The 13,457-nt window shown below is 36.8% G+C and overlaps 1 protein-coding gene across 16 annotated transcripts in view; it reads right to left on the bottom strand.

Moving 5' to 3' along the window:
- Nucleotides 1-13,457, bottom strand: part of BLTP1 (bridge-like lipid transfer protein family member 1) — a 246,531-nt gene that overhangs the window by 30,445 nt on the left and 202,629 nt on the right. For 12 of the 16 annotated variants that reach the window (XM_073341054.2, XM_073341048.2, XM_073341041.2 and 9 more), the window contains 9 exons: nucleotides 12,741-12,985; nucleotides 11,786-12,001; nucleotides 9,906-10,086; nucleotides 7,817-8,006; nucleotides 5,408-5,569; nucleotides 5,160-5,299; nucleotides 3,685-3,886; nucleotides 2,101-2,301; nucleotides 259-438 (listed from right to left, as the gene is read on the bottom strand). In XM_073341054.2, coding sequence (XP_073197155.1) covers nucleotides 259-438; nucleotides 2,101-2,301; nucleotides 3,685-3,886; nucleotides 5,160-5,299; nucleotides 5,408-5,569; nucleotides 7,817-8,006; nucleotides 9,906-10,086; nucleotides 11,786-12,001; nucleotides 12,741-12,985 — 1,717 coding nt within the window. The remainder of the gene's footprint in view (nucleotides 1-258; nucleotides 439-2,100; nucleotides 2,302-3,684; nucleotides 3,887-5,159; nucleotides 5,300-5,407; nucleotides 5,570-7,816; nucleotides 8,007-9,905; nucleotides 10,087-11,785; nucleotides 12,002-12,740; nucleotides 12,986-13,457) is intronic. The other 4 variants (XM_073341049.2, XM_073341051.2, XM_073341052.2 and 1 more) reach the window with 2 other exon arrangements.

Below are 13,457 nucleotides of genomic sequence, written 5' to 3'. Positions count from 1 at the left end.
AACAGTGGAGAAGGAGGGGGGGGTATATGCACATACAGAGATATCTGAGGTCACACAAACACAACCCCCCCTCCCCAAGGTCTTAGTCACTGATTCACTTAAAAGATGTTGTTATTGCACACGATAGGTGGTGGCTTTGAAATGACATCTATATAAAAAGTGGTGGAGAAAGAATGGTGCTTATCATTGGAACAACACCTCTATTGTTAGGCAAAACACAGAAGAAAGCAATATAGATTAAATGAAACTTGTAAGTACCAGATATATTTATTAACGTAGTATCCATCTTGGTTGCAGCTTTGCTTGCAGACTGGCTCTCAAAAAATGAAGCACCTCCTGAACGTCTTATTCTTGACAGACTTACTTTCACAAATTCAAGGTTAATACTCAGAGAATCTTTCCGACCAGTGACTGAAGTGGGCTCCTCATCTACATTACCTACAATCAGAAGGGGTGATGTTCAGTGTACTCCCCAAATTAGCACCTCAGTGTAAAAATCATTTATGTTTCTTGTAGAGTAGAAAAAACAAAAAACCTTTACTTGGGAACACCATCAAGATGAAAGTCAAATTTTTGTATGAAATTTTGGTAATTATGCCACAAGTGACACAGTTTTCAGTTTGTTTACATTATGCATTTGACAGCAGAGTGGGGCGAATAGCTAATTTTTCAGTTTACTGGCAGTTCTGAAAAATTGGAAAAAAACATTTCAGATCAAACTGAATCCCACAATTGCAAACAATTTAGGTGATCCAAAAAAATCTGTTCTGGGTGAAATGAAACTTTTTTTGTTTGACCCAAAATGAGAGTGACTAGGGGTGGGAGTGTGTTTGAGCATTTTTAAAGGGTTAGATTCACAAAATGGCCAGTGAAGGAGGCAATAGTGGTAATCTCCTTATCACTTTTAGTCCAGTAGTTAGGATACACTCTTGCAAATCCCTTCTCCATCGGAAGAGGGGAATGGAATTTGAGGGCTTGTCTACAGGGTGGGGTAATGCACTCTACAGAGGTGTGATTTCTAAAGTGCACTAATATGTTGCATATCAATTGGTCTGTGCAGACCCTGCTGGTGCCCACTAAAAATTCCCTAGTGTGTTTTAATGTAGTACAGTTTCAAACAGCACTACGCTGAAGAGCACCAGGCAGGTCTACATGGCCAATGAATGCACAATATATCAGTATGCTTTAGAAATCACACTCACTGTAGAGCGGATTACCCCACTGTGTAGACAAGCCCAGAGTCTTCTATATCCCAGGTGAGATTACAAGGCAATGACTATCTCCACCTCCTCCTACCCTGCCCTGGTTGTATGAATGGCATCTAAGCCGCACTCCCTGAAAAAACTGGCCAAAGCTATTTAGCAAATTCACGTCAAAGTTGCAAATAATTTTGGGTCAACCCAAACAGCTTTTTTTGGCAAATAAACTATTCCTCTGAAATATTTCACCCAGCTCTATATGATAGCATTTTGTCACCGCTCTTCAGGGCAGAGACTATTCTACTCTATGTACCCTCATCATGCACATATGCACTTGGTATGTTAACAGTTCCACTAAATCCAACAAGAATATTCATGTCTGTAAAGCTGTTCATGTTATTAGGTGTTTTCAGGGTAAAGACCTATGCTTATATAGGCTATAGCAAAATGGAACCCAACTTTGATTGTGGCTGTGAGCTGCTACCATATAACAAACAGTTAACATACAAATAAGTGCAAACACTTGCAAACCCACTTAAAGCATTTCAACATGTTTGTGGGAATGTTGGAATTTACACCAAGAATTCCTATAAGCGCAAGCGGGTCTACTTTTTCCTATTAAGACAAATGGGTTTTGCAGTTGCAGGTTCTAAAGCATGAACACACATGATTTTGGATCTGCCAAGTGGAGGTATATGAATGTTTTCACACAAGTGTCAGTTGGAGTGCTGAAAGTAAGGTCCTCCAGGATCCTATAACAGTAAAGAGGGTGTACACATCCCTGATGGACTGATTCTTTAACACTTAGTCTTGTGCAACCATTTCTCACATTTTAACAATTGTTTATGAAATCTTGTAACTTTTGCAATTGTTCATTAAATTAAAAAAATCCATTCTGTACCTAGTGCTCCTGATCCAGGAGTTAGACCAGTAACAGCAGATTTTTGTTTTCCTGCTCCATATGGATGAAATACATAAAGGGAGAAATCAGACATGCAGGCTGTGAAGCTCAGGCCTGATGAGTTGCTGTTAGAGCTAGTCAAATCTGACTGGCTACTGCTATGTCGGGTTCTGCCAAGAGGGCTGCCTAGTCCAGATGAACCTAAAGAAAATCCAAAAATCCACAAATGTTATATAGTAGTTTTAGTACAAAAGCATTTTCAACCATGAAACTGTTTAAAAATACTTACTATGTCATAAAAAGCCAGCTGATGCATCAGATGCATTTCAAAAATAATCTCAGTGAAACAACAATTTGGGGACACAACCCCATGCTCTGGGTGTCCCTAAAGCTCTGACTGCCAGAAGCTAGGACTGGACCACTTGATACATTGCCCTGTTCTGTTCATTCCCATTGAAGCATCTGGCACAGTCAGTAGACATGATACTGGGCTAGATGGACCATTGGTCTTACCCACTAGGCAATTCATATGTTCTTATGGCTTAAATAACCTAACTAACAATGCCATTCCTGTCAAAAGGTTAAAACAGACAACTGAACTTACTTTTACAGAGGCAAAAAAATTGCTCCTAAAATACTTTACCCATCTGAGTTTTCAGAATAGGTTGGAAAACTGATATGAATGCCTTCTTATTCAATTTCATAAATGTACAACTCCATTGTTAGTGGATGCTGTATTTTTAACTTCCCATAGAAACACACACCATCAAAAGTTGAAAGTCTAGAGTAAGCTAAGGGAGAATTTCCACTGTTTTGATGGAAGGTGAATTAGGTCTAGAGTAAATGATTCTGATTAAAGAAGTGGAATAAAAAACTAGCTAAACATTTAAACTGAATTCTGAAAATCATACTAAAAGTGAAAGAATGAAGTCATTCCAAATTAAAAACAGACAACCTGAAGTGGAACTTAATAAACAAAACTCCACATTATATACACATATATTCACAAATAAAGATATTTGAGCAGTTCCTCAGTATTTAACAGAAAGGCTAGCAACCTATCCATTTAAAGTTTTTCTTATAATACTCATCACCATAGTTGCTGAACGATGTGCTAAGCTTATCAAAGAGTAGTAAAATCAACCTAATTGTACAGCTTCAAAAGTGGTTTTTTGGATGTAAAATACCAGTGCACCGGCAATACAGACTACCGAAAAGTATTGCTCTGAAACTTCTTTTAAAAAAAAAACAGCTTCCATTACATGGTTTGTGGACATTTCTGAAGACCAGCAACAACATAAAAAAAGTTGTTACAACTGATCTGATACCAAACAGCCATTCTGTTAAAATCACAACTGTTTAACAATGTAGTAAAAATAGATTTTATTATTCTAGCAATAAGGAGTTTTTGTCATGCCTAGAACCCAATGCAACTCTAACATTGGACTACATAGGTGTTTAACTTTTATTCTAATTTATTCCTCCTCCCACCCCCACTATACACAAACAGAACTTAATTTACTTATGCTGTTAGCTAAATGTATTAGGTGAACTAATTCAAAGAAAATTGTTTATATATATTACCTGGTATCCCAGTTTTATTAACTGAGTTCTTTGATCCAGTTTGTGAAGTATTACCACCAACTGCCAAGTTTTCTGTGGGGCAAGTTGTGCCTAAGGTCTCCAATTCTCCTCGGTTTGAAGAGAACACTAGGTCTAGAGAGGGTAGCTTCAGCATACATTCTACTCTTGATACAGGTAAGCAGCTGAACTTGATCTGTGAAGGCTAAGCCGAAAGAAAAGATTTTAAGAACAAATATAAAATTCCTGAAGATCATTATGAGCCTGAATCCAAAGAATAGCCGCTTGCAACTTTCCTGTACCCTAAATACACTAAGGCTTTTTTGGTCTAGCTTTGAAATTACTAAGATCTTCATGATTTACAATCTGCAGAATTTATGTTCATTTCTGAGATTTCCTATATCATTGCGGTGTGTTACCCAGAAAGTCCAGGCAGTAGTCAGGAAAGATGCCTATATATATTAGTGAACCATTCTCCCAGAACTAATCTGTGTGCCCCAAGTGAATCCACAGCTTGGAAGCTGCTTCATATTTGGAAGATGTGGAAGCTCAGCTTTGATACCTATCAAGCCAAATTATGTTGAAGCAGCCGAAATGGACAGTCTCAAGACACTGTGGATTATATTAAAATCCTTGCCTCTCAAAACTTCCTGGGTCAGCTTCCTGTTGAATTTATGGGAGAACCAAGAGAGGTCGAAGAAAGTGCCAAAAGTGCTCACAGACTGGTAGCCCACAACAATTTTTGGGCGTAAGTCTCCCAACCCAACCAGTTATGTTTCATTTTGAGACCCTAACAGATGTCTTTTATATCTATGTTGCTCAATGTAGGAATGCACTCAAAGCTGCCATGTAAAAAAAAAGATAGTTTGGACAGTCGGAAAAATATAATGCCCCAAAGACAAATACTAGATGAAATGAATTTCTATAAAAATGGTTTGTTTAGATGAACTAGGAGTTGAAAGGTAGCCAACCTCAAGGTACCCATATCTGAAACATATCCTGAGCATAAAATATTTTAGCTATATGTACTTTATTTATTTATTTGAAAAAGAATGATCGCTGTAGATGCTAGTTATACAAGGATATTTTCTGAGGAATAAGTTGAGAATTGTGCTGTAGAGAAGACAGGTATGTTCAAGTGAGGCTGTAAAACAGTCAGAGTGTAGCAGCAGCAAAGCAACAAAGGGAACCCCCACCATGAACAGCAAGAAAATTAGTGATTAAAGGCTAGTGGGGCTTCTCAAAATGGCTCACGTCTGTTGAGCACCATGTGCTTGGAATCAATGACTTTAGAACTCTAGTTAAAAGAGTGTTGTGCTGGAAACATATTGCTCAGAATGGATATCTATTGAATGTAACTATCTCTAAAGAATCTAATTTTAAACAGCAAAGTTAAAGGCAAGCTTAAAATGCAAGTATGTTTTAAAAAATGCTATTGCCATTACACAGTATGCAGTATGTTAATGTTGCACTCTCACCTGAACTCGTACATAAACCACCACGTCCACAGGGAACGATGAGTATGCTGACGTTGACGATGACACTAGTGAGGCTGTGGACTCCTCCAAGGAGTCTTGTATTTCAAACTGTCCCATGTCTTCATCTTGTGAACTGACAGCTTTTAACGTAGAAAGAACGTGTTAAATAATGGTTTGAAGCAACTGGAATTAAAAAGTCAATAAAGTTATGTACTAGAATATATGAAAAAGAAGTTGTCACATGGTACCTGCGTAATTCCTCTCTATTGGTGTAATAGGAATGGTTTCCAGAGCCTTCTCTAGGAAGTCCAATAGGCAAGGGCTAATGACCATTTCCTCAGGCAGTGACTGAAGTGCAACCCATGCATACAATTTTGCAGTTTTTACTCCACCACTTCCTTTCCCTTTGGCTGAAACATTTATAAAATGTAAATTTGTCTAGTGGAATACAATTTCTCCAAATACAATTAAAATGTATAGCAACATTCATTACAATTAGAGAAAACAGATCAAATGCTGTATCCTTCTCCATCATCATGTGAAACAGCCATTCATAGATCAGTTATAAAAACCAAAGTGCATCGTTTTGGTAACAAAGATGTGTTAAAATAACAGAGATGAAGAACTCCGTTCAGACAGTAGTACTATCCTAATGCACTTGCTCTAGTTCAAGTCCTTACTTCCTTTCAATAACTATGTTTTTTCACAACAGTCACTAAAGTCAGCCACACAAAACTCTTCTCCAGAAGACAAGACACAGCAGCCATAACTGACTGGAAAGCAATTGGCATTTAGATTGGAAAGGGTGAAGACAAAATTGCTCACCTGACTTAATTTTGCATCAGTTTGGAAAAATATATTGATTTCAACTGAGAAAAATATCAAAACCCCTAAGAGCAAATGGTAAGTCCTACAATATTACACAAATAATAAAATGAGGATTCTAAGCAGGAAATCCTATTAACAATTGATTTCGAACCTCTAAATTCCAAGTTTGGAGATACGTTTATATTAAGCTATATTCTAGGTAAGAGAATTCTCTTCTCAATTCATGGAAGAGACCCGCACATATAAAACTGTGTGCCCTAAAATGAGAAAATTATCTGAGCTCAGTAAATTTTAAGCAAGATCTTATTTCTAAAAAGCTATTAGTACCAGCTCAGTTATTTTCAGTGTGAAGGATAGATAATTAGAACAAGGAATGAAGAAAGAGCAACGTCATTGAATTGGGATTCATCATCATATACAGAAATGGATCATTTGAACACAAGTCAAATAGAATATTATGGCTGTATATGATTTCTCCAAGCAAGATACAAGTGCTGACTAACTGAAGGACTAAAATAGAACCTTACACTCATACTTTATCTTTCTGTCAGTTCCTAAGCCACTTGGCAATGAGTTTTAATGCCGAGCTACTCTGGCTGGTGCTGCTGACCATCTGGACTGGCCTCTCTCTTATCGTATAATAAGAGAATAAGTAGAGGTGAGTTTTAGGAGAAATCTATGTACAGAAAAGATAAAAAAGAAATTCTGGGGAAGTTTTAGGCAAGAATTAAAAAGTAAAGAATGGAAAGGGAAGTTATGAACAAGCTTACAAGGAAAGATACAACGTACGACAGAAACTGAAGCAAGCAATAAAATTAAATTTCATGAATTCAGAGATCCACAAAGAAGGTGGATGTGGGAGGAAACACAGTAACAGTGGTTAAAAGCCAGGGATAATAAGGTAAGTGCTCAAATTCACTGCTCTCTCTCAGACTTTGAGCCAATTAATATAATCTTTTTTCAAAGTTTGTTGTTTCCAGCTCATTTTGTTTTGATGGGTTTTTTTAATATCTAAATTCTGAGAAAGAGACAAGTGAGATAACAATCCTCTGGAAGATGGGAGAGAAATCTACATACCTCTAGATCTGACACTGCAACCTTCCAGAGATAGTCATAGACCTCTGACTAAAAACTGGGATAATTCAACCTGTTACTCTTGAAATTTTAAATCAAAGTTGAAGACACTAAAAACTGGAACTTCAGGTAATTCCAAGCCAAAGTAGTTTTCAGTGGACTGCAGTAGTGGAGCACAGTAATGGCTGGTATTTTGACTAATTCAAAGATTGTAAACAGCTGCTTGCTATCATGATGAATAAACTAATTCCAGCAATTATCACACTTCAAAGTATTACTTTCAAGGCAAGCTGCACAGTAACGAAGAGTATTATTGGAAGGATGCAATGTGGATGAACTGGTGAGTAAATTTAGTATACAATTCTCTATTGAGTTCTGAATACTGCAGAGTATAACTATACTTAGTTGTACTAGTAACAGAATTATTAATTTTTAAAAACAACTAAGCTTTCTAGCATTGTATATTATCTGTTCAAGGAAGAGGAGTAGGTGGTGGTATTTGGCCATTTCTGTGCTCTGTGTGATATATGTTGAGAACCATTTAACAGGAAATCTCCGAGAAGGCAGCTTTAAGAGCAGTTAGAATTTGTGAATTGCACATGTGCTTCTCTAGTCACGTTTCTTTGCAGCCAATATTTAGACATTTATGACCATTTTGAGGTTCAGCTAATGCACAGATCTAAAGCTAGCAGATCATATGATGTGGAGGGAAAAAGATATCCAAGTTATAGTTTAAAAGGGTATTCTACAAGTACCTGATGGGATGGGTGGGGGTTGGGGCAGAAGTAAGGTATTAGTCTTGCTGTGGGTAGTATTAGATAAAGGAGGTGTGGCAGTATCTTTCATACCATACAACTTGGACTCTTTGGAAAGGGTTCTTGGCAAAGAGGATCCCCTGGAGGCATTTGGTGATTCAGTCTTCAAAGTCTTAGAGTTGTAGTGTAACTGAAATGAAAAAAAATAATCCATTTACTTCACAGAAGTAGCATTCTCACTGAGTCTCTGCACAGTTCAGTTTTCTCCAAATGTTCTTTGCATTTTTTTTTAAAATTGAGTGATCTTAAAACAAACATATTACATATAAAACACTGTAGATAAAGATTATTGATTCCAAAGAGTCATAATTTTTCATAAGCAAAAATAAATTAAGAAACCTCACCCAGAAAACAAAATTAAATCACAAACATACTGAGCAAGGGGCAATATTTTTTAGCATATAGGACACAAATCCCTAATAGTTGGTGACAGACAGCCTCTCTCACCCAGAGCTGCTGATCTCCCCCTGGCCAATGACTACTTTATTCCCTCGTGTAGTTGTGGGTTTTTGTTTTTTTGTACAGACTATCCACACTACTACATATCATCATGCCCAGATCACTTACCTCTCTTCTTAAAGCAACTCAAAGGTTTCATGTTCTACACACTCATAGATGTGGGTAAGCAAAATCTAGTGTTTCTCAGTGGATGTCACTAGGAGGCAGAGCAGAAACTGCAAATGATGCTTGTGCATCCCTAAATCCACTTAAAAGCTAAAGTAGGGAACTGGGCCATGTCTGGTATCTCTGAAGATCTCTTGTGGTTCTGGAAGGGGAAGTCCAGTCACCGTGAGTAGCTCCCCACTCCTTAAAGATCTACAGCAGATGACGTTGTCATAAATAATTACCTTTATAAAAGACGATCACTTGCAGAAAAGGAAGACCACATCCTCCACCTATGCCCCACCCTGCATTCGCTAACTATTGCATTTTCACATGCACTACAGGCACAGAGAAGGCTTCCCAATACCTGCAATCCATACCATCTATCAGAGAGCAGAAGCAAACAAGCCGAATGTCTGACTTTAACTTAAACAACCTTTTTTTTTAATGGGACTGATTGGCTTTTTAAAGTTTATGTAATGCCACATATACTATTTGATATACAGGATCCAAATATATATATATATATATATTCCATATATACACTGGAATGAAGCTAAACATTTTTCCTGTTACAACTAAAATATTTTTTTTAAAGTGGGATGAGAGAAATGTAGTTGATAGCCTATGGATTTGAATCTCCTTCCAAAACATCAGATTAGAGAAATTATTATTTGTACTACAATATGCCTATAGACCCCAACTGAAATTGGGAAGATTTACCACATACAATATGTATGTATTCACAGCATACCATAACAGCTCTTTTGGAGCCATTACAGTGCATACCATGAACATGTATTAAGAACAGGAATTACATTTACATCTTCTAAACACTTTACAAAATATACTATCTGATCCACACTATACTCCATGAGGTCTTATTGTAGACCCATGACATAGAACAAATACATTTTACCATATTTAAGTCATTGGTTTTTCTTTTTAAAACTAACTGAATGTTAGCTCACATAGATAAGGATGGAGTATTATTTTCTTCATTTAATAGGTGGCAAAACTGAGTCAGAAGGTCAAGTTTTGTTATGGACATGTAGCAAAGCAATGTCAGAACTGCTATTGGAACTCTTGAATTCATGGCTCCTAGTCTTGTGCCTAGATAACACTTCTCATTAGAATACTTGTTATGCTCCATTAAGAATATGGAATATGTCAATACATTTGTATTGTTCCTCTTGTGTATACACATGTACCAGACACAACTCCAAAATGTTGCTTACATGTATCAGAAGTGGTATGCAGTAAGTATGACATAGATTTTCCATGTAAGAAACAGCAGGTATCACACTTGATATCGGCACTATATAAGCTGCATGCTATAATGATAAAAGATGATCTAAAGGAAGTATTTGTTTCTAGTCAGTTCTAGCTGGAGTGGAAAAATGTTTCCTAGTCCCATAATTTTTACCTTTACATCTACACCAGGAATATAAAATACTGTAGTTTCCAGGTCACTAGGCTTTGTCTGTAGAGATGACGGCACTTTCTTGCCAGCAAGTAAGTGAGTAGTAGATGCATAGTTAGTCTGAAATTTCTTCTTTTTTGAAGGAGACTCTTGATCTAAACTTCTGGAACTCCGATCATAACTCCTACAGATAAACAACAATATACAACGTGTCTTAGTACAGACCTAATACTCCATCACAAGTATGTTTTTCAATATTTAAAATTAAGGGGATTTTCTTTTTAAAAATTACATTGGAATTTCACGATGAATAGTAGAAGCATTTCCACCCCTTTTATTTGTTCTTTGCCCATCAGACCTCTATTCTGCTGGCCCTTTATTCCCCTTTGGCCATTTTCATCCTCCTCTGCTTTTGCCAAAATATATATTACTAGTGTTATTTGCAGATTTTAAAGTTAAAACAAACTTTTTTAAAATGACAAAAAGTGCCCCTTGCCTTCATTCTCCAGTTTATCCAGAGGAGATGATGAATTCAAAGTGCAGGTAACATTTGTGGATTTTTCACTGTTTCTGCTCTCCCCTAGCAACTGCATTCACATGAATTTCTTATGATTTTCTCCCCCCTGCATACCAAATTCCATTTACACAAGTGACACAGCAAAATAATAAAAAAGCAATATGAAAACCAAAACAAAATTATAGCTCTCATTAAAGAAAAAAATATTTCTACTCTGACCCATGTCCACTTTAAAAAGTCATTCAGAAATTTAACAGTATGATCACATTTCCTTATATACACTTCTTCAGAAATGCTCCCCTGCTGTATGTTGGGAGGTCACTCAAATATGTAATATCACTACATGAAAGTGTCATGAGATTGCCTAAAGTGTGACAGCTACAGCCTGATTTTCAGCTGCAGGTTCCTCTCTTTAGATATTATAGAAGGAAAGTGAAAAAAAATCTGTTACTACATACAAATCCTTGGATGATTTAAAATATGGAAAAGGTAAGAATGACTTTATAAATCCTAAGAGTTCAGTTTTGCTAAAGCTAGGTTATCATTAACACTGTGTTAAAGTTCAAAGAAAAAATTAAAAGTAAAGGTGTATTCGGTTAATAATGAACAACAAAAACAGAGGCCACTGGCTGTCAAAGCATATCTGCAGAATGGAGAAAAGCGTTTAAAAAACCAGCGTGAAATCGTGGCCCACTGAAGTCAACGGCAAAGCTCCAGCTGTTTTCAGTGGAGTCAGGATTTCATTTCAAGTTGTACAAATACCTTTAATTGTACAGTGAACATTATCTCAAGGATAGTGAGTAAAATGAAAAAAATGTTGGAACTGAATATCAAGAGAACACAGCATTAGCCTAGTATGCATCAACTCAGCAGTGTATTTCAAAATTTTTGAGACAGTGCATTCAGGCATTTACTTGGAGAGTAAAAGAGGAATCCTGGTGCTTTCAAAGCTTAAAAGCTCCATTTATAAAAGGATGGGTAACAAGGAAACAGCTGTACACGCATTTCTTGGTGTCAGGCTCATTAGACTCAACCCTTTGTGCAAGCAGACTTTCATGCTTTCCCAGAACAAAAACTATAATTCAATCATGCTATGGCAACGTGTGGTGATGATACAAATAACTGACCACTAATTGGCTAAAAATGGTAGGAATTATCATAGTTTCTATGCTTTTCAAATGGGTCAATGCACAGTTGCCATTAAGTATTGTGTGGTGTACTGGTAGGATCCTAACTGATGTAAATCAGTAAGTTGTCTTATTTATGACTAAGTAAATGTCAAATACAGAAAGACTGGCACAATACAGTAATACACTGCTTTCTAATATGATTTAGAAATATTACTGTCTTTCAATAGGTTTCTTACCTTCTTAAGCTTATTTCATCATGCTCTTGCTGAAGCGTTGTTGGATGCAGCACACATTTTCCACAATCAATTTCAACTCTGATATCAAGTTCAAAGTCAATATTTCTCTCTGTGGGTGTGCCAGTCACATTTCTGTTGGCAGGAGTTGTTGGCCAGCGGTCAGTAAACAGTTGGTGAACTGCAGCAAAGCCTGTTGCTTTCTTACGAGTGCTATTCCTGCAGAAAGAACAATTACTTGTTAGATATTAGTACTGTGATAAAATTCCTTCCAAGGTTGTCTACTAATGTATTTGCTGACAAGTCAGTTACCCAGGACATTTAACATTTTAAGAAGTTTTCGGTAAAGAGGCACCATATGGTAAATTTTCATAGGTGCACATTGCTATCTTAGTCCATTTTCCACTAAGGTATTATTAAATATTTACTTCATGGTAGATGTGGATTGAGCCCCATGGACATAGACTGTAGCTGTCTGAGGGAGGTCTAAGACAACAAGCAACAAACGAGGGATATGGAAGAGGGAGACAATTAAATATAACACATTTTGTTATGTATATTATATTTTAATATATATCACCTCTTAACGTTGTTTATAATGTTGTGTTTGTATATACATGCTTAGCCCCTACACACACGCTTAGCCATGAGGTAAATTGCAGAACTATATATTAAATAAGGGACAGTGTACCTTTGACCCTCCTCACCTTCCCTCTGCCCAATAACAGATTTATTCCAACATTCCAAAATTTGAGAGACTTCAAAGAGCTGCCATAAAAAAAAAAAAAAAAGGCAACTCATCAGACATTCCCTCCTCCCTACCCTAGAATTACACCTGCTGAAAGGACCAAGGACAGGCAAGATTCAACCCTGGGTCAGCAAAAGCTATTCTAGATGTGAACTTTAAAGACAATTTTCTCATGGCCCTAATGAAAATATTTTTAAACAAATTGCTTACTGTGGTTTTCTGTAAAAATAAGCCTTCTCTCTCTCATGGTCTTCTTCCTTCTCAGAGTCTTCACTGGTTGAAGATAAACTGTCATCCCGCCGTCCCTCTTCGGGCTGGAAGGGAATGCTTGGTGAGAAGACTACTGGAGTTTTGGGTGAACTGAATACTGAGCATGATCCTTCACTAGTGGATGAGTAATGGGATGGACCATCAATAGTTACTGACAAAAGGTCCAGTTCTGTCTCCTCTGGAAACTGATTGTGAAAAGACAAAAAGATATTAAAGTTCACAGTTACTGTCTTTACTACGCAAAAATTAAGATTTCTGGGGGGGAAAGCAAGAGTGCTTAAAAAACTCTGAAAACTCAGGTTCCTCATTTTGAACAGACAGAAGTGTCAGATTTAGGAATGTATGAAATGAATCATGTAACACAATAAATTAATGCATAGGTTTGGAGGAAAAACAGTACCATACATTTACCACTGCCTTAGTGATTGAGTTGAATTTGTTAGCTAGATAATTAAACAGTATCAAGCTCTGATCAAAACATACATTATGACAGGCCATCACTAGAAGAATGAACATTTAATTGAATGAAAACAAATTTTAAAAGTAAAGAACACAGAACAGAAAGAATCATCATGGCCACCTGTAAATGAAAGAAATGCACAGGAATCTGTTAGTGAATAAAAGGGCATGCAAAGTACTAGTACAGAATGTACAGCA

Source organism: Lepidochelys kempii, chromosome 4 (assembly GCF_965140285.1).
Source record: "Lepidochelys kempii isolate rLepKem1 chromosome 4, rLepKem1.hap1, whole genome shotgun sequence".
Taxonomy (NCBI): Eukaryota; Metazoa; Chordata; order Testudines; family Cheloniidae; genus Lepidochelys; species Lepidochelys kempii.
The sequence above is the reverse complement of the archived record's forward strand: the minus strand, read 5'-3'. Positions and strand labels throughout refer to the sequence as shown.